This window comes from Nicotiana tomentosiformis, chromosome 5, assembly GCF_000390325.3.
Source record: "Nicotiana tomentosiformis chromosome 5, ASM39032v3, whole genome shotgun sequence".
NCBI lineage: Eukaryota > Viridiplantae > Streptophyta > Magnoliopsida > Solanales > Solanaceae > Nicotiana > Nicotiana tomentosiformis.
In genome coordinates, this window is record NC_090816.1 from 94,421,937 (window position 1) to 94,441,838 (window position 19,902).

Here is a 19,902-nt window from a genome sequence, read left to right on the forward strand (position 1 = left end):
GGTTTTCACTATACGGTCGGTATCGATCCTTGATAGGACATTGTTCTCGATTGATATCCCTTCGTTCAGCGGGTTAAGACCCCAACTGATCATCTTCGACTCTAATTTTTGATTGGTATCGATTATGCATGTCGGCCCAAGTAATAGCTGGGTACTCGATCAGGTTATTCTTCAACCGTCGTGAAGCCGTCGAACTTCGTTCGTTCAAACCTTGAGTAAAAGTCTGAATAGCCCAATCGTCTGTGACTAGTGGCAGATCCATTCGTTCCATTTGAAAACGAGATACGAACTCCCTTAGCATCTCGTTATCCTTTTGTCTTACTTTGAACAAGTCCGACTTCCTGGTCTCGGCTTTTATGACCCCGGCGTGCGCTTTTATGAAGGAATCTGCAAGCATAGCAAAAGAATCGATAGAATTAGATGGTAAATTATGATACCATCCCTTTGACAGGGTTTCACCGAATTTCTTCAATAATACATATTCGATCTCATCATCCTCTAGGTTGTTCCCTTTGATGGCACATGTGTATGAGGTGACATATTCATTGGGGTTGGTAGTTCCATTATATTTAGGAATCTCGGTCATGTGGAATTTCTTTGGGATCGGTTTAGGAGCCGCGCTTGGGGGGTAAAGGAAGGCTTTTGTATGAATTTTTTGGAATCTAAGCCCTTCAATATCGGTGGTTCCTCCGGGATCTGATCAACTCTGGAGTTATATGTTTCCACTTTTTTGTCGTTTTCTTCGATCCTCCTTTCTCCCGATTCTATTCGTTTGGTCAATTCTTCGAACATCTTAGCATTATCGGGATTAGTTCCTGACTCCTCCTCATTTGATCTTACTATAGCTGGTTTTATTATATGGGAGATTTCTCAGGGTTGACTGGGCTTCGGTCTGCTCGGTATCTGGGTTTGACTCTGCAACTGAGCTATTGCTGCCTGTTGAGCTTGCAATATTTCAAAAATCATATGCAAGCTGACGCCGTTTTCCTCGACGCTATGGGTATCTCGAGCTGCAAATCGAGTGCCACCATGAATGCTATTTTCAGGTTGATAATATAAGTTTGCCTCAATGGACACATACGAATTAATGTCTATCGACACTTCGATTCTAGGTCCAACGACGTTGATAAGCGGTCTTTCGGTACTGGGTGTCAAGTTGTTGTTCTCATCTTAAAGACCAGCTTCGTTGTCGATAGGTTAGGCCATTTAATTGATAGTTAGTCGTTGCTAATCCGAAATCAAAGACACTTCCTGAAACAAGCGCAAAACTATGTGTTTTTGCAGATTCGTATAAAATAACCACTGTTATCCTTAGCCCCACAGTGAGCGCCAAACTGTTTATCCGAAAAATGGATAGAGTTGAATTTATACGTAGTTCTAAGGATATGTGGTATAACTTAACACAAATCGTAAGGATAAATAGAAAGTATCAAATATGGATTAAAAAGAATGAAAAATACACAAGGTTGGAAAGAAGATGATTTAAGGACTAAACAAGATGAATCAATCTATGAAGCCCAAAATAATAACCCTTCAATATATGAGTGTATGGTATTTGAGTTACAATGTAAGCAAAAGTTGCCCCTTTACAGAAATATAGCCATCCTCTTTATAGTGGAGGATCCTACTTTAGATATAATTAAAAATACATAGTGGGGAACCCATGATAAATCAACTTTTCCCTAATTCCTGTCGAGATTCTCTCCCTTAGTGTGGTTGGAACGACTCTTGTCTGTGAGCTCGAGCTTGATCGGACTCGGTGCTGGTCGGTATTATTTTTAGGGCTCGTTACGGACTTGAGCTCGATGCTGACTCGAGCTCGATGCCGACTCGGGATCTGGTAATGATTTGAGCTCGGTATCGGTTAGTCTTTGCCCCTTAAGCTCGATTCCATAACATCTCATCATAGTTCGATTTGGACCCGAACTCGATAATGACTTCGAACTCGGTGTTTGACCTATACCTAAAATCTGAAGTTCGTTCGTGCCATCTTCGAAACCCATCTCGATATTACGAAGTCTTCCTTTTATTCATTATGGTCCCACATCGATCAATTGTATGAAGGTCGAAATCAATTTCGACCGTATACAGATAGTCCCCTCGTTTCTCGGGAAGGATATAGTGAGAAACGATATGATTTCTCAATGGCTCGATTGGATATGCACTGACGTTTTTATCGAGCCCGACCATGACGTACGTGATAGCTGTCCAGTCGATTTTATTTACCAAGGCATTTAATGCATTTCAGACGGTGGTCGGCCACCACTGATATTGAACTGCCATTGCTTTAATCTATAAATAGCCCTTCCTTTTACCATTTATCACTTTTACTTCTTCAATCTTCCTAATTTTCCAAGTTCTTTTTCGTATCTTCTGAGTTCATTCGCAAATCTGTGATTCCTATCTGCAAAAATCCTTCTTCAAAACTACCAAATCTTTGTCACTTTCTTCTATTCTCGACCTTTAAATTCAAAAATGGCAAAAAGATCACAAACCATTCCTCAGAAAGAGAAAGTTTCTTCTTCATAACCTGTCGTCGATAAAACACTAGTAGAGCCACGGCCTGAGGAGTGCGTTCATGAGGAGTGTGTTCCCGACCGATGTGAGCCAGTATCGAGGTACATGTGTTCAATAACCGAGAGGCACCTTAAACAGCTAAAGAAAGATTGTAATTGGAAGAACGAAGAAATAGTAATCCCGTCTTCTGACGAAGATATCACCACTTACGTGAAAGGGTTTTTAAGTGTATATACTTACCCTTTCACATTAGGTTCCCTCGACCCCGTTATTATTGACTTCTGTCGTCAATACCAAATAACCCTAGGACAGATCCATCCTTCTTTTTAGCGGATCATTATTTTGATCCGATATTTCATGAACAAAATCGAGGGGATGCCTTTCACCCTCGACTATCTCATCTGATTGTACTGTCCTTGCCTTTTTCGAGGAGGGTTAATAAAACTTCAGCGTCAGGCGACCAAGGTTCTGTTCTCGAGCATAGACGAGGACATGGATCGAGGCTGGATGGGCATGTTCGTTCGAGTAAGGACTTCGAACCTGATTCCGACTGAAAAGATGCCTTTTCCCGAGGAGTGGAACATGAAGCGTAAGTGTAATTTTGCTATTATATCCTACTATTTTTCCCTTTAATTTCTTTTCTCACCGATATCCCCTTTTTAGCGGTTCCCTGGATGTCCGCCGTAGTTCCTGATCTCAAGAATTGGGTACGAGATCTGGCTTCGACCTCCACATACGCCGAGCGCTCATGGCGTGATTTGTCAAAGGGCCGATGGGAGACCAAAAATCATGGTAAGCCCCTTTCTCATATTTTTTATTAGTGTGAACGAGATGATTTCCATATACTTCAATAAATTTTCCCGTATGTAAGTGTGGGAAAAGATGCGGTTTTGAGGCCCTCGTCCATCGAGGAAGAGGCTTCGTCTATGTTCCAAAGCTGGTGAAGGATAATAAGAGGAAAAGGGCCTCCGCTCCCGAAGATCCAAAACCGAAGAATAGGAAGGATCGTAAGCGAAGAAGAGTACCATTCCTTTGACCGTAGAATCAGTTATGCGTCTAAGGGATGAAGACGAAGAAGAAAAAGAAAACGACGGGTCTGCGCTGGCAGCCCAAATGAAGAAACGTATTGATGCCCCAAAGGCGGCTGAATCGATGGTGATTTATAAGGCTCTGCCTTGGATCGAGGGGATATCGGAGGAAGGCTCGGGAAAAGTCCCTGAGTCATTAGAGATTGAGGATACTTCCTACCAAAGTCAACAAACAGTGGGTACATCGAAAGGGGCTGGTCCTGAAGCTCTACAAACTGAGGAGAACTCCCCAAGCGAGTCGCTTGGGGCAATGGTAATCGGAGATTCGCCCACTCTCCCTGCCTTTTCCGAAGGGGCTATTCGGGAAGCCCAAGCTTTGGGGGCCCTCGAGATGAGCCGGTCTCATGAAGGGGAGGACCCTTTCTGTGATCTATTTACTGGGGTCGAGGATGCTGTTGGCCCTAGTGATGTGTCGGGCCTTCTCTGTGAAGTACAACTAGCTCTGAATCGGGTAAGCTCTTAACTCTTGTTGTTGATATTACTTTTTATGTTTTTCTATTCTTTCCTAACTTCTATTCTTCTTTCTTCACAGGCCGTGGCGGTTCATCGAGAAGCATGTTCTAGGTCTCGAGATGAGCTACATCGGTTCGAGACCGATCTTCAATGGGTCACGGAGGAGAGGAACTCCCTTAAACTCCTTTTAGGGCAAATGGGAGAGGAAATAAAAGACCTCCGAGCTGAGTTGGCCAAGGCTCACTGGGATCAAACCGATCTGTCTGAGTAGGTAATAATACTTTTAAATGCCTATGGGCTCGATACCGGAACAATGGCTACTTTTTCGGTCTCACAACTGCAGCAAAAAATTGAGATGATCGGGAAACTCCGTGAGGAGGTCGATGTGATAAAAGTGGAGTCCTTAAAGTGAAAAGAAGGTATGGACCGCTTTGCTACAGAAAAAGAGGCTACTCGAGCCCAATTGTCATCGGCCGAAAACCAACTTCAAAGTATGAAGGAGAAAATCTCGGTTCAAGTAAGAAGAATAGAGGAGATCGAGGCTCGGTTGGCCTCTAAACTTGCTAAGGCCGAATCTAACGCCGAAAAGGTAAAGGCCAATGCAGATGTATTTGTGGCCGTTTATCAGGCTAATGCTGAAGCTACTCAGGTACAAGCAAGAGAGGCAGCCGAGACCGCCAACACTCGAGCATATTGGGTTGCTGAACTTGCTAAGTGCCAATCTCGGAGGGAGATCCTCGAGGAGATCCATGCTCTAGGTTTCGACCTCACGGAAGAGATAAAAAGGGCTAAAGAGCTCGAATCTGATGCTGAAGCCTTGGCTTCCGATGATGACGATGATGATGATGACGATGATGGGAGAAAGAGCGGGTTCGAGAGCGGGGAGGAGCCCGATGGAGAAGAGACCGCCCCCGGGGATAACCAAGACACTTAGTCCCATAGTTTCTATTTCAGATGTTGCAAACAATCATGTAAACAATCTTGTAAATATATACAAATATTTTTTCTTTTCCCGTCTTTCCTCTGTTTTATTTTCTGCCTTGTGAAGATTTTGTTTTATTCATGCCTTATGAATGTTTTCATAAGACATTAGGCAATTTGATCGAATTCAGACTTTGTAGCCTTTATATTCGAGTGAGCGTTTTCGAACTCGAAGTAATGTAGCCCGTAGGCTTAGTGATTTCGAACTTGAAGTAATGTAGCCCGTTGGCTTAATAGTCGAGTGAGTGATTTCGAACTCGAAGTAATGTAGCCCGTAGGCTTAATAGTTGAGTGAGTGATTTCGAACTCGAAGTAATGTAGCTCGTAGGCTTAATAGTCAGGTGAGTGATTTCGAACTCGAACTAATGTAGCAGTAGGCTTAATAGTCGAGTGAGTGATTTCGAACTCGAAGTAATGTAGCCCGTAGGCTTAATAGTCGAGTGAGTGATTTTGAACTCGAAGTAATGTAGCTCGTAGGCTTAATAGTCGAGTGAGTGATTTCAAACTCGAAGTAATGTAGCTCGTAGGTTTAATAGTTGAGTGAGTGATTTTGAACTCGAAGTAATGTAGCCCGTAGGCTTAGTAGTCGAGTGAGTGATTTAACTCGAAGTAATGTAGCCCGTAGGCTTAGTAGTTGAGTGAGTGATTTCGAACTCGAAGTAATGTAGCCCGCATGCGTAGTAGTCGAGTGAGTGATTTCGAACTCAAAGTAATGTAGCATGTAGGCTTAGTAGTCAAGTGAATGATTTTGAACTCGAAGTAATGTAGCCGGTAGGCTTAGTAGTCGAGTGAGTGATTTCAAACTCGAAGTAATGTAGCCCGTAGGCTTAGTAGTCTAGTGAATGATTTCGATCTCGAAGTAATGTAGCCCGTAGGCTTAGTAGTCGAGTGAGTGATTTCGAACTCGAAGTAATGTATCCCGTAGGCTTAATAGCCGAGTGAGTGATTTCGAACTCGAAGTAATGTAGCATGTAGGCTTAATAGTCGAGTGAGTAATTTCGAACCCGAAGTAATGTATCCCGTAGGCTTAATAGTCGAGTGAGTGATTTCGAACTCGAAGTAATGTAGCCCGTAAGCTTAGTAGTCGAGTGAGTGATTTCGAACTTGAAGTAATGTAGCCCGTAGTCTTAGTAGTCGACTAAGTGATTTTGAACTCGAAGTAATGTAGCCCGTAGGCTTAGTAGTCGAGTGAGTGATTTCGAACTCGAAGTAATATAGCCCGTAGGCTTAATAGTCAAGTGAGTGATTTCGAACTCGAAGTAATGTAGCCGGTTGGCTTAGTAGTCGAGTGAGTGATTTCGAACTCGAAGTAATGTAGCCCGTAGGCTTAGTAGTCGAGCGAATGATTTCGATCTCGAAGTAATGTAGCCCGTAGGCTTAGTAGTCGTGTGAGTGATTTCGAACTCGAAGTAATGTAGCCCGTAGGCTTAATAGTCGAGTGAGTGATTTCGAACTCGAAGTAATGTAGCATGTAGGCTTAATAGTCGAGTGAGTGATTTCGAACCCGAAGTAATGTAGCCCGTAGGCTTAATAGTCGAATGAGTGATTTCGAACTCGAAGTAATGTAGCCCGTAAGCTTAGTAGTCGAGTGAGTGATTTCGAACTCGAAGTAATGTAGCCCGTAGTCTTAGTAGTCGACTGAGTGATTTCGAACTCGAAGTAATGTTGCCCGTAGGCTTAGTAGGCTTAATAGTCGAGTGAGTGATGCTCGAACTCGTTGATTTACCTTAATCCTGTTTGCATAATAAATCTCAAAATAGAGGAATTTTTCTTGGATATAAGATATCGGTAAAAAACTTTCTTTGTAAGTCATTATACATGTGTTCATGTTTTGCGTCAGGGCTCGGGCCAATTACATGAGCATGGTTCGTTTTGACCATTTGGCTCTTACAATATTTCCTATCGGAACCGTGTTGTTATGAAGTAACTTTCTTGCATCGAATTTGATATATTTGAGGGCTAATGCCCCCCTCAATATTCGAGGTCGATTGTAAAGAGGCCTCGGATACTGTCAAATTGTTTCTAAGTTAGAACGATCAATGGTTGCCTCATTAAAAACCTTGCCGAAAAACCCATTTGGGATAAAACCGGTCTAAGGGAAAAAGAGTACAGTGCGTGCTTTCAGACCTAGGGCTTCGTATTGAAGGATCCATCCTTGCTCCTGATCGGACTCCTGCAAGGGTTAGTTTCGAAATATAAACGAATGTGGGAGGGTCGTACCTTAGCAGTAGTATCGTTTTAGGTACGACACATTCCAATTGTTTGATAGTTGTTTGTCGTTTACAATACCGAGCTTGTAGGATCCTTTTTCGACGTTTTCGAGAACCTGATACGGTCCTTCCCAGTTTGGACCAAGTTTTCCCTCTTTTGGATTTCAGGCACTGAGGGTGACTTTCCTTAGCACTAAGTCCCCGAGTTTAAAATGGCGAAGCTTGGTTCTTCGATTATAGTATCTTTCGATTCACTGCTTTTGGGCGGCCAATTGGACGAGAGCAGCTTCTCATTTTTCATCCGATAATTTGAGGCTAGTATTCATAGCCTTGTTATTTGACTTTTCTATTGTATATTGAAACTTGGCACTGGGTTCCCCGATTTCGACTAGAATCAAGGCTTCAGAGATATATACTAAGGAGAACGGGGTTGCCCCCGTACTAGATTTTGATGTTGATCGATATGCACAAAGAACTTTGGGTAGGATTTCTCTCCATTTTCCTTTAGCGTCGTTCAACCTTTTCTTTAGGTTTTGAATGATAGTTTTGTTCATTGATTCGGCCTGTCCGTTCCCACTAGGGTGATACGGTGTTGATAATATCCTTTTTATTTGGTGGTCTTTGAGGAATTTCGTTACTTTGCCGCCGATAAACTGTTTCCCATTGTCACACATTATTTAGGTAGGTATTCCGAATCGACATATGATATGATCCCAGATAAAGTCTATAACCTCTTTCTCTTTTACTTTAAAGAACGCTTGTGCTTTAACCCATTTAGAGAAATAGTCAGTCATAAATAAAATGAACTTAGCTTTACCTAGGGCCGATGGTAGAGGGTCGACGATATCCATTCCCCATTTCATGAATGGCCATGGGTATAAGACTGAGTGAAGTTGCTCTCCGGGTTGATGGATCATTGGTGATAACATCTGACATTTGTCACATTTTAGAACAAACTCCTTTGCATCTTTGTCCATATCGATCCAATAATACCCTTCCCTGATTATTTTTCGGACTAATGAATCGGCACCAGAGTGATTTCCACAAGTACCTTCGTGAATCTCACGTAGGATATAGTCAGTGTCTCCTGGACCTAAGCATACTGCCAATGGTCCATCGAATGTCTTTCGGTATAATGTTCCATTTTTAATCAATGTGAATCAAGCAGCTTTGGTTCGCAGGGCCCTCGAATCTTTAGGGTCCGATGGGAGCTTTCCGTTCTCCAAATATTCAATATACTTATTAATCCAATCCAGGTTAAGCTTGTAGAATTGATCTCGGCATGTCCTTCTTCGATCATGGATCTCGAGAGTTGAACGACAGTCTCCAAGCTTATCTCATCTTCCTCGACCGATGATCCCAAATTTGGAAGTGCATCGGCCTCACCATTTTGTTGTCGTGGTACATGCTGTAATGTCTACTCTTTGAAATGGTGCAAAGTGACCTGCAGTTTGTCCAAATTCCTTTACATTCTATCCTCTCCAACTTCGAAGGTTTTGTTTTCTTGGTTTACCACCAGTAAAGAGTCATATTTGGCTTCAATGACTTATGCTCCCAAGCTTTGAGCTAGCTAGAGACCTGCAATCATGGCCTCATACTCGGCCTCGTTGTTAGTCAATCTAGTAGTTTTGATAGATTGCGTAATAGTGCTACCCGTAGGTGACTTTAAAACGATGCCTAGCCCGGACCCCTTCAAGTTCGAAGCCCTGTGTGTGAAAAGGCTCCATACCCCCGATGATGTACCTGATTTCAACAAGACTTCCTTTTCGACTTCGGGTACGAGGGTTGGTGTGAAATCGGCCACGAAGTTCGCTAAAATTTGAGACTTGATGGTTGTACGGGGTTGATATTCGATATCATACCCACTGAGTTCGACGACCCATTTAGTCAATCGGCCTGATAGTTCGAGCTGTTGAAAAATATTACGAAGTGGGTAAGTGGTTAATATGCATATGGGGTGACATTGAAAGTACGATCTTTACTTTCTAGAGGCACTTATCAGTGCAAGTGCCAATTTTTCTAAGTGTGGATATCTAGTTGCTGCTTCTCCAAAGGTTCGACTTACATAATAAACGGGAAATTGCATACATTTCTCTTCTCGAACTAGGATACCACTTACCACGATTTCCAATACTACCAAGTACAAGCAAAGTTTTTCATCTGTTTTTGGAGTATGAAGCAGTGGTGGGCTCGATAGATATCGCTTTAATTCCTCTAATGCCTATTGGAATTCCGCGGTCCAAGCGAAATCGTTCCTCTTTTTGAGTAGAGAGAAACATCTGTGACTTCGATCTGACGACCTTGAAATGAATCGGCCTAAGGCAGCAATCCGTCCTGTTAGCTTTTTCACTGTCCACGATGGAGATGTCTTCAATGGCCTTGATTTTATTGGGGTTAATCTCGTTCCCTCGATTTGATACATTGAAGCCGAGGAACTTGCCCGAACCGACCCCGAAAGCACATTTCTCGAGGTTAAGCTTCATGTTGTATTTCCTTAAAATCTCAAATGTTTCCTACAAATGAGCCAAATGGTCCTCTGTGCGCAGGGACTTAACTAGCATGTCATCAATATAAACCTCCATTGATTTACCTATATGTTCCTCGAACATTTTATATACTAGGCGTTGGTAAGTAGCTCCTGTATTTTTTAGCCCGAAGTGCATCACATTATAACAATATGTTCCATACTTGGTGACAAATGAAGTCTTTTCCTGGTCTTCCGGGTTTATTTAGATTTGATTATACCCAGAATAAGCATCGAGAAAAGTAACGACCTCGTGGCCGGCCGTGGCATCGATCATGTGATCGATGTTGGGCAGTGGAAAAGTATCTTTGGGGGCATGCCTTGTTTAAATTCTTATAATCTACACACATTATAAGTTTTTTCCCCTTTTTAGGGACTACAACTACATTGGCCAACCATTCGGGATATTTCACCTCCCGAATGGACCCTATTTTGAGAAGTTTAGTTACCTCGTCCTTTATGAATGCGTGCTTTACCTCGGACTGGGGTCTTCTCTTTTGCTTTACCGGTTTAAACCTAGGGTCCAGGCTTAGCCGATGCATCGTTATATCCTGTGGGATCCCTGTTATCTCTAAATAGGACAAAGCAAAACAATCTATGTTATCGATAAGAAATTGAATAAGCCTTTTCCTGAGTTCGAGCATTAATCCCGTTCCCAGGTATGCCTTTCGTTCGGGTAAATGCTCGATTAGTATGACTTGCTCCAATTCTTCAACCGTTGATTGGGTAGCATCGGAATCATCAGGAACTATGAAGGATCGAGGAATCCTTTGATCATCATCTTCATCGATCTTTTGATTTTCTGGTTAAGTTGGAGCTGATGTCTGTGATTGCTATTTGGCATCCCGTTCCCCTTTTGAGTCCGATCCCATTATTGACGAATGTGAGGATATCAGAATTGCTTTTTCGATGGCAAACATTTCTCTCACGGCCGGTTGTTCTCCGTAGACTGTTTTGACTCCCTTCGATGATGGGAATTTAAGAACCTGGTGTAGGTCGAAGGTACAACTCTCATGTTGTGGATCTATGGCCTTCCAAAAAGGGCGTTGTACCTTATGTCGCCTTCGATCACGTGGAACTTCATTTCCTGGATGGTCCCGGCCACGTTTATCGGCAGAATTAAATCGCCTTTGGTGGTTTAACATGCCATATTGAATCTGTTTAGAACTAGGGCTGTGGGTACGACCTGGTCCTGTAGACCGAGCTGTTCTACAACCTTCGATCTAATAATGTTGGCCGAGCTACCTGGATCAATTAACACATGCTTAACTTTTGTCTTATTCATATGTACAGATATTACCAGTGCATCGTTATGAGGTTGCATGACTCCTTCTGCATCTTCATCATTAAAAGATAATGTTCCTATGGGTGCGTAATCCTGACTTCGAGGTCGCTTTTATCTCATAACCGAGGACTTAGTGCATTTAAGCAACGACCTTTGAGGGGTATCGACGCCGCCGTTGATCATGTGGATGATGTGTTGTGGTTCTTCTTGTTTATATTGTTTGCCGAAATCCCTGTTTTTAAAATAGTTCTTGGCCCTGTCGCTTAAAAATTCTCGAAGGTGCCCTTTATTGAATAACCGGGCTACCTCTTTTCTTAGTTTCCTGCAATCTTCCGTTCTGTGGCCATGGGTGCCATGATATTCACACATTTGATTGGGATTCCTCTAGGTAGGATCAGTCTGCATGAGTCGAGGCCATTTAGTGTCTTTGATGCGTCCGATAGCCAACACGATGGCAGATGCATCAATGCTGAAGTTATACTTTGATAATCGTGGTGCCTCTTTGGATCCGGTGGGCCTATCGAACCCATTTATGTTCATCAGCCCCCGAGACCCTTGACCTCGATCACTTCTTTTGTTGCTTTATCCGGGGTTACATCTCGATTCATTGATTCTGTAGTTTTCACTATACGGACCTTGTTCTCGATTGATATCCCTTCGTTCAGCGGGTTCAGACCCCTACTGATCATCTTCGACTCTAATTTTTGATTGGTATAGATTATGCATGTCGGCCCAAGTAATAGCTGGGTACTCGATCAGGTTATTCTTCAACCATCGTGAAGCCGTCGAACTTCGTTCGTTCAAACCTTGAGTGAAAGTCTGAATAGCCCAATCGTCTGTGACTAGTGGCAGATCCATTCGTTCCATTTGAAAACGAGATACGAACTCCCTTAGCATCTCGTTATCCTTTTGTCTTACTTTGAACAAGTCCGACTTCCTGGTCTCGGCTTTTATGACCCCGGCGTGTGCTTTTATGAAGGAATCTGCAAGCATAGCAAAAGAATCTATGGAATTAGATGGTAAATTATGATACCATATCATTGCTCCCTTTGACAGGGTTTCACCGAATTTCTTCAATAATACAGATTCGATCTCATCATCCTCTAGGTTGTTCTCTTTTATGGCACATGTGTATGAGGTGACATATTCATTGGGGTTGGTAGTTCCATTATATTTAGGAATCTCGGTCATGTGGAATTTCTTTGGGATCGGTTTAGGAGCCGCGCTTGGGGGGTAAAGGCTTTTGTATGAATTTTTTGAAATCTAAGCCCTTCAATATCGGTGGTTCCCCCGGGATCTGATCAACTCTGGAGTTATATGTTTCCACCTTTTTGTCCTTTGCTTCGATCCTCCTTTCTCCCGATTCTATTCGTTTGGTCAATTCTTCGAACATCTTAGCAATTTCGGGATTAGTCCCTAACTCCTCCTCATTTGATCTTACTATAGATGGTTTTGTTATATGGGCGATTTCTCAGGGTTGAATGGGCTTCGGTCGGCTCGGTATCTGGGTTTGACTCTGCAACTGAGCTATTGCAGCCCGTTGAGCTTGCAACATTTCAAAAATCATATGCAAGCTGACGCCGTTTTCCTCGACGCTATGGGTATCTCGAGCTGCAGATCGAGTGCCACCATGAATGCTATTTTCAGGTTTATAATATAGGTTTGCCTCAATGGCCACATACGAATTAATGTCTATCGGCACTTCGATTCGAGGTCCAACAGCGTTGATAAGCGGTCTTTCGGTACTGGGTGTCAAGTTGTTGTTCTCATCTTAAATACCAGCTTCGTTGTCAATAGGTAAGGCCATTTAATTGATAGTTAGTCGTTGCTAATCCGAAATCAAAGACACTTTCTGAAACAAGCGCAAAACCATGTGTTTATGCAGATTCGTATCAAATAACCACTGTTATCCTTAGCCCCACGGTGAGCGCCAAACTGTTTACCCGAAAATTAGATAGAGTTGAATTTATACGTAGTTCTAAGGATATGTGGTATAACTTAACACAAATCGTAAGGATAAATAGAAAGTATCAAATATGGATTAAAAAGAATGAAAAATACACAAGGTTGGAAAGAAGATGATTTAAGGACTAAACAAGATGAATCAATCTATGAAGCCCAAAATAATAACCCTTCAATATATGAGTGTATGGTATTTGAGTTACAATGTAAGCAAAAGTTGCCCCTTTACAGAAATATAGCCATCCTCTTTATAGTGGAGGATCCTACTTTAGATATAATTAAAAATACATAGTGGGGAACCCATGATAAATCAACTTTTCCCTAATTCCTGTCGAGATTCTCTCCCTTAGTGTGGTTGGAACGACTCTTGTCTGTGAGCTCGAGCTTGATCGGACTCGGTGCTGGTCGGTATTATTTTTAGGGCTCGTTACGGACTTGAGCTCGATGCTGACTCGAGCTCGATGCCGACTCGGGATCTGGTAATGATTTGAGCTCGGTATCGGTTAGTCTTTGCCCCTTAAGCTCGATTCCATAACATCTCATCATAGTTCGATTTGGACCCGAACTCGATAATGACTTCAAACTCGGTGTTTGACCTATACCTGAAATTCGAAGCTCATTCGTGCCATCTTTGGAACCCATCTCGATATTACGAAGTCTTCCTTTGGTCCATTATGGTCCCACCTCGATCAATCGTATGAAGGCCAGAATCAATTCCGACCGTATACACTCTTCTAATGATATAGACCTAGAGAATGTTCGGATCAACTCAAAAGCTATTCAAATCAATTTAGAAGTACTTTTTAATTTGTTTTAGTGTTTGGTAAATTTAAAAGTATTTTAAGTTTAAGATATTAGTTTTAAGCTCAAATCACTCAAAAGAGTTAGTGATATAGTAGATATGTCCTAGATCTAGTCTTATATTTGATGATTTGAACATATTTTTGTGAACGTTATTTGATGTAAAATATATATATAGAATTTGATATTCTTTTATCATTGTTATTAATTTCTTGATTAATTTGATAAGATTCTTGATTAAATTTCGAGACTTGACATTGTGATGGAGATCATGATAATGAGAGTGAAGTTTCTTATAATTTAATCTAAATTTATTCTTGATCGTAGGATTATTAATTTGGATATTAGTAATCCGGTTAGATTAATATTTATGTGATTGTCTTTATGGGATAAAGATTAGTTGATCTCATTAACTAAATCACATAGATAGATGATGCATATAGAGATATGATCATTGAACCGACTCATTGGATAATTCATAATGGTTAGAATTATCATAAACTGTCAAGATGATATTCTCTTGAAAAATGTGATGTAAGAGTTTCCTTTGACCTTAGATCGTCATAGTAATTGACAAGTTTTTTATTGTGCTTTGATACTAGATGACACCTATGGCCATAAGGCAATAGTTGAAAGGATATTGGGTATAACTAAATACTTATAGAATTAGTGATTGATCAAAATGGAATCTGTCAACTCTTGATAATGAGTTTAAGCTCCATGTTGTCATGAATTATAAACGACCAAATTAAGACCTTGGTCAGGTAATTGAATGAAAGAAGAAAATAGCTTCTTAGGTAATTCAATGGTCGATTATATTTGACATAAACACATAGTTGCACCTATTAGGATTTGACAGTTGAACCATATTCTAGGGTGATCCAGAGCTATAAGGAGAGAAGAAATTACTACTTTATTCTTCTACTGGTTCTTGAGAGTAAATTGTACACTTCATGCTATCCGGTCATTGATGAGTGTTGCTAGACGCCATCCTTGATTAGTATATTGATGTGATCAGTTTACTACTGATTTAGTATTGAACCTATGGGGGCGCACACTAACGAGTGTTCTGATCTTTGCTAAAGGGTGAATTATTTTATTATTTGATAATTAAATTAAAGAATTTAATTTAGTCAAATAAATTTAGTTATTAGTCCAAATGAAATATTGTTATATTCTTTGCTAGCACAAAGAATATAATTAATATTGTGAACAAATTGGAGTTTTTTATTTGGAATAGAAAGTTAAATTATATCTCTTGATTGAAATACACACACACACACACACACACACACATATATATATATATATATATATATATATATATATATATATATATATGTGTGTGTAGTGTATATATATATATATATATATATATATATATATATATATATATATATATATTTGGTACTTATAATTAATATTTATTTATATATGGAATATATATATATTAAATATTAATAAGGAGACCAATTCAAAGTCCACAAACACCATTTTAATTCTTCCTTGAAATTATTTTTCTAAAGTTCAACTTTGACTTGGAAATGAATTAAAACACCATTTTAATTCTTCCTTTTTCCATTCACTTATATATAGAGATATATTTGTGAACTTGAAGGATATATAAAAACCTATAAGGTGTATGTGTGCCCCAAAAAGTTAAGAGAAAATATTATTGCGAGAAAATTATTTCTTGAGCTTCTACCTTTGAGTTGAGATTTTTGAGAAAATTTCAACACAATATTTTTCATTCAATTTGTTCGCGGTTTTAATTGATAAAAGAGTTGATAGTAAAGATCGGTTTCGGTGTGGATACGCATAAAGTTTTCGCATTATCGAAGAAAACTCTGAAACGAGACTTTCTTCACCAGGTACGTCATAGATCCGATCTTTGACATGTAAATAAATTTTAAACATGATAAGTTTTGCATATGATTGTTATTGTCTTCCGTCGCGTGTTATGAACACATATATGCAATCCGACAAAAAACACTTATTATTTTAAAACCAACTTCTCATTTTTTGACTTAAAAGCACTTGAGATTTGATCAAATAATTTACCCTTTTACCCTTAAATTAAAATACTCCTCCCTCGTTTGTAAAACCCCCCGAAAGCTAAAGCTAATTCATTCCTTTATTTTTCTCTTTTAAAATTCATTCCTATTGATTATAATATAGAGAAGGTCGAAAGTGGTATAGGCTATAGTACGGTTGCTTCTCTATTTTTTATTTCATTCTTTTGGGGGTTTCTTAATAACCGACAGTTTTCAGTTTCCGCAATTTGAATTATCAAAACATATTTCGTCGTTGTGATTGTTGGTACAATAGTTTATGTAGGATGGCAATTTGAAGGTGTAACGATTCGACAGGTCATTTTGAGTATTACAATCTCGTCTTTCTATTTACTGCTCAAATTGTGATTTACGGTTGTTAATTGGCTTGCCGGAGTAATTGGTTGGGGTCCGGTGAGGTTTGGAACGATTTTGAACATTAAGTTCGAAGGTTTAAAACGTAAGTTGAAAATGTTTTGTGGTACTGAGGTAGATTAATTTGTACAAAGGTTGTAGAAATTTCTCGCGGCTCAGACTTTTTAGGTTGAACAATGCACCGATGTGTAAAGGAGATTTTTTGCTGGAAAAAGGGTCATTTCTGCGACCACAATGGTCGCATAATGGATTAGGAGAGGGGCAAGTGTGGAGAAAAATTTGCGGCGCATTATGCGGCCGCAGATCAGTTATGCGGTGCATTATGCGACCGCAGAACAGGTCTGCTGACCGCATAAGGACCGCATACTGAGGTAGCCTTGCCTAGTTCCGGAGATCACATTTCGCGGCCATTTCGCGAGCCGCAGAAGCATTATGCGGTCGCATATGCGACCGCAGAGTGTGTTTCGAGGCTTAATTTTTCTGGTTTTATAAACCCGACCCCAGTCTTTTAAAATACTATTGGGGGTCATTTTGAAGGGTTTCATTTTATATTTTAGAGAGAGGTGAGAGCATTTTAGTGAGAGAAAGTGAAGACTTAGTCATTTATCCATCAATTCTTGTTCAAGGTTTGAAAATTTCACAAGGATCTTGCTAGGGCTTCAAAGAGGTAAGAATTTCTTTCCCCAATTCTTCAATTTCGAATTTGGAGTAAAATATGGGTGATTAAAAGTATGATTCTTGGGTGTGAGAGTATTAGTTATACATACACATACCAATAAGGTTTGTGGAAAGATTGTTGAGTTTAAATGGGTAAAGATTGAGTTGAAAATGGTTGAAATCTTCAAAGACTTTAAATTAAGATTTGAGGGTCGAGTTGATGTCGGAATTTGGTAAAATATGTATGGTTGGACTCGTGGTTGGATGGGCGTTCATAGTTTGTAAATTTTGTCGGGTTCCGAGACATGGGCTCCATGGAAGAATTTTGAGTTAATTTTGGATTTTTATTGAAAAATTAGTATTTCCGTATGGAATTATTACAATAATTGGTATTGACTTAATCGAATTGATTGTGGCTAGATACGAGGCTTTTGGAGACCAATTCTCGTGGCAATGGCATATCAGAATAAAGAATTACACGGTTTGAGGTAAGTAACATTTCTAAACTTGGTTCTGAGGGTATGAATCCCTGAATTACATGTTGTATGAATTGTTTGGAGATGACGCACACGCTAGGTGACGGGCGTGTGATCGTGCATCATAGGAATTGTGACTTAATTGATTCCGTGGAGTTGCATAATTAAATAAATGACATTATCCGCACATCCTCCACGTATTAGAGAAATTGAGTTGAGACTCATGTTAAAGATCATGATTTGGATACGCGCCAATATATTTTGGGACCCACATGGGTCGTATTGTTGTTGAACTATTTGTTAAAATTTACAATGTTGTACTCAGTCACACCTATCACTTGTATATCATATCTCAGTCTCTGTTGTCATTCATTGATACTTCATACCATCATATCGGGTTGATTTTTCATGTCATTGAGAGCCCGCGAGACTGGAGATTCTGAGAGAAAGTTGTGTTTATTTATTATGCGTGGATCTGGCTATTATAGCGCTTGGGCTGAAGGAGCCCCTCCGGAGTCTGCACCCCCACAGTGAGCGTAGTTAATATATATATATATATATATATATATATATATATATATATATATATATATATATATATATATTGGATGGATCTTCCTTGGGCATGGATCTTGCAATATATATATTGAGGGATGGATCTTCCCTGCGCATGGATCTTGCCCGAAGAATTTATATTGAGGGATGAATTTTTCGTGGGCATGGATCTTGCCCGAATCATTTATATCAAGGGATGGATTTTTCCGGGGCATTTATCTTGCTCGAAGCATTTATATTGAAGGATGGATTTTCCCTGGACATGGATCTTGCTCGAAGCATTTATATTGAAGGATGGATTTTTCCTGGACATGGACCTTGTCCGAATAATTGATATTTGGGGATAGATCTTCCCCTGGGCTGGATTGGCCTTATACAGTACTGAGTGACTGACTGTCAGTTGATGGACATACATATACATTTGGGATGGATCTTCCCTGGGTTGGATTGGCCATATACAGTATTGAGTGATTGATTATTTTAGATTGTGAGTACACAAAGTTTTCACTAAGGTGCATCACATACAATATGTACATTGGCATGTAGATACAAGGATGTCATATCCTCACATTGTTCAGAATTGATCTATTTTATTTGTACTGAGAGTAACTGTTGAACTTGAAAGCATGCCTACATTTTTGTATTGTTATTTCTATATTGGATTGTACATGCTGAGCTCGTCACTACTTTCAGCCCAAAGGTTAGTCTTGTTACTTATTGAGTTGGTTGTACTCATACTACACTCCGCACCTCGTGTATAGATCCAGGTGCTCCCAGATACGGCGGATGCTAGATTTCGGAATTTATTCTGTGGAGATTATCAAGGTAGCTGCTTGGCGTCCACAGACTTTGACTCCCTTCCATTTTTAGTTATTGTACTATTCTATATTTTCAGACAGTGATTTTATCAGTCAGACCTTGAATTCATTTAGATGCTCATGCACTCAGTGACACCGGGTTTTGGGAGTGTTTATATATATGTATTTGTGAGTTTTCTTCCACTGAATTTAGATATTATGTTTTCAGACTTAAAAGATATGGTGGTTTATTGAGATTCCTCGTGCCCATTTTTCATATCACATCTGCACGGACAGTTCACGTGTGTCACGACCCAAAAATCCATTAAAGGTCGTGATGGCACCGGACACCGCTGTCAGGCAAGCCAACGATACATACTTAGCTTAATTACACATTTTAGTATTTTTGAAATCAAAATTTCTTCAATGAAATAATAAAGATAGAACTCATAGAGTAAATGATAAATATTTGTAGCAACTAAATTTCTAAACAATTCATAACCATTCCCAAAATCCGGTGTCACAAGTGCATGAGCATTTACTAGGGAGTTAAAATAAAATACAGTATCTGTCCGGAATACAAATTATACATAAAAAATATAATAACTCTGAAAGAGATTCTGTTGGCTACGGATCGTAATAAAGAATGCATCTCACCTATATTCCCACAATTTTAACCACACCTCTGCGCCCACAAGGCCGCTAGACTTATATGTACCTGCACAATAACATGTGTAGCAAGTGCAGCATGAGTACGGAAAACAACGTGTACCCAGTAAACATCAAGCCTAATCTCGAAGCGGTAGAGACGAGATGGCCGACTTTGACACTCACTAAAAGCCAATAATAATAAATGAAATAAAAATAGCAATATTTAGATCAACATGATTTATAGAATTTACAATGATTTTCTTTAACCAGCAGAAATAATTAAATTTCTTCAAATGCAACAATTCTAAATATATTAATTAAATTCCTTCAATTCCAATAAATTTTCAATTTATCAATTAGCGTCATTTACAGGAATAACAATAATTCCTTAACAAGAAGAGATAATTAATTCTTTAAATTCCCAAGATTTTCAATTTATCAATTAGCTTCACAAGCTTTAATAAACTATCAGAGTATCATGTAATTATTATTATTAGGTATGATTTCTGCCGAGGTCGT

The 19,902-nt window shown here is 39.8% G+C and overlaps 1 protein-coding gene across 1 annotated transcript; it reads left to right on the forward strand.

Annotated features, from left to right (window-relative positions):
• The first annotated feature begins 4,479 nt into the window (after positions 1-4,479).
• On the forward strand, positions 4,480-4,992 carry LOC138892809 (uncharacterized). Its single transcript, XM_070176552.1, has one exon. The coding sequence runs from the start codon at positions 4,480-4,482 to the stop codon at positions 4,990-4,992; it is 513 nt and encodes a 170-aa protein (XP_070032653.1).
• Positions 4,993-19,902: the final 14,910 nt, after the last annotated feature.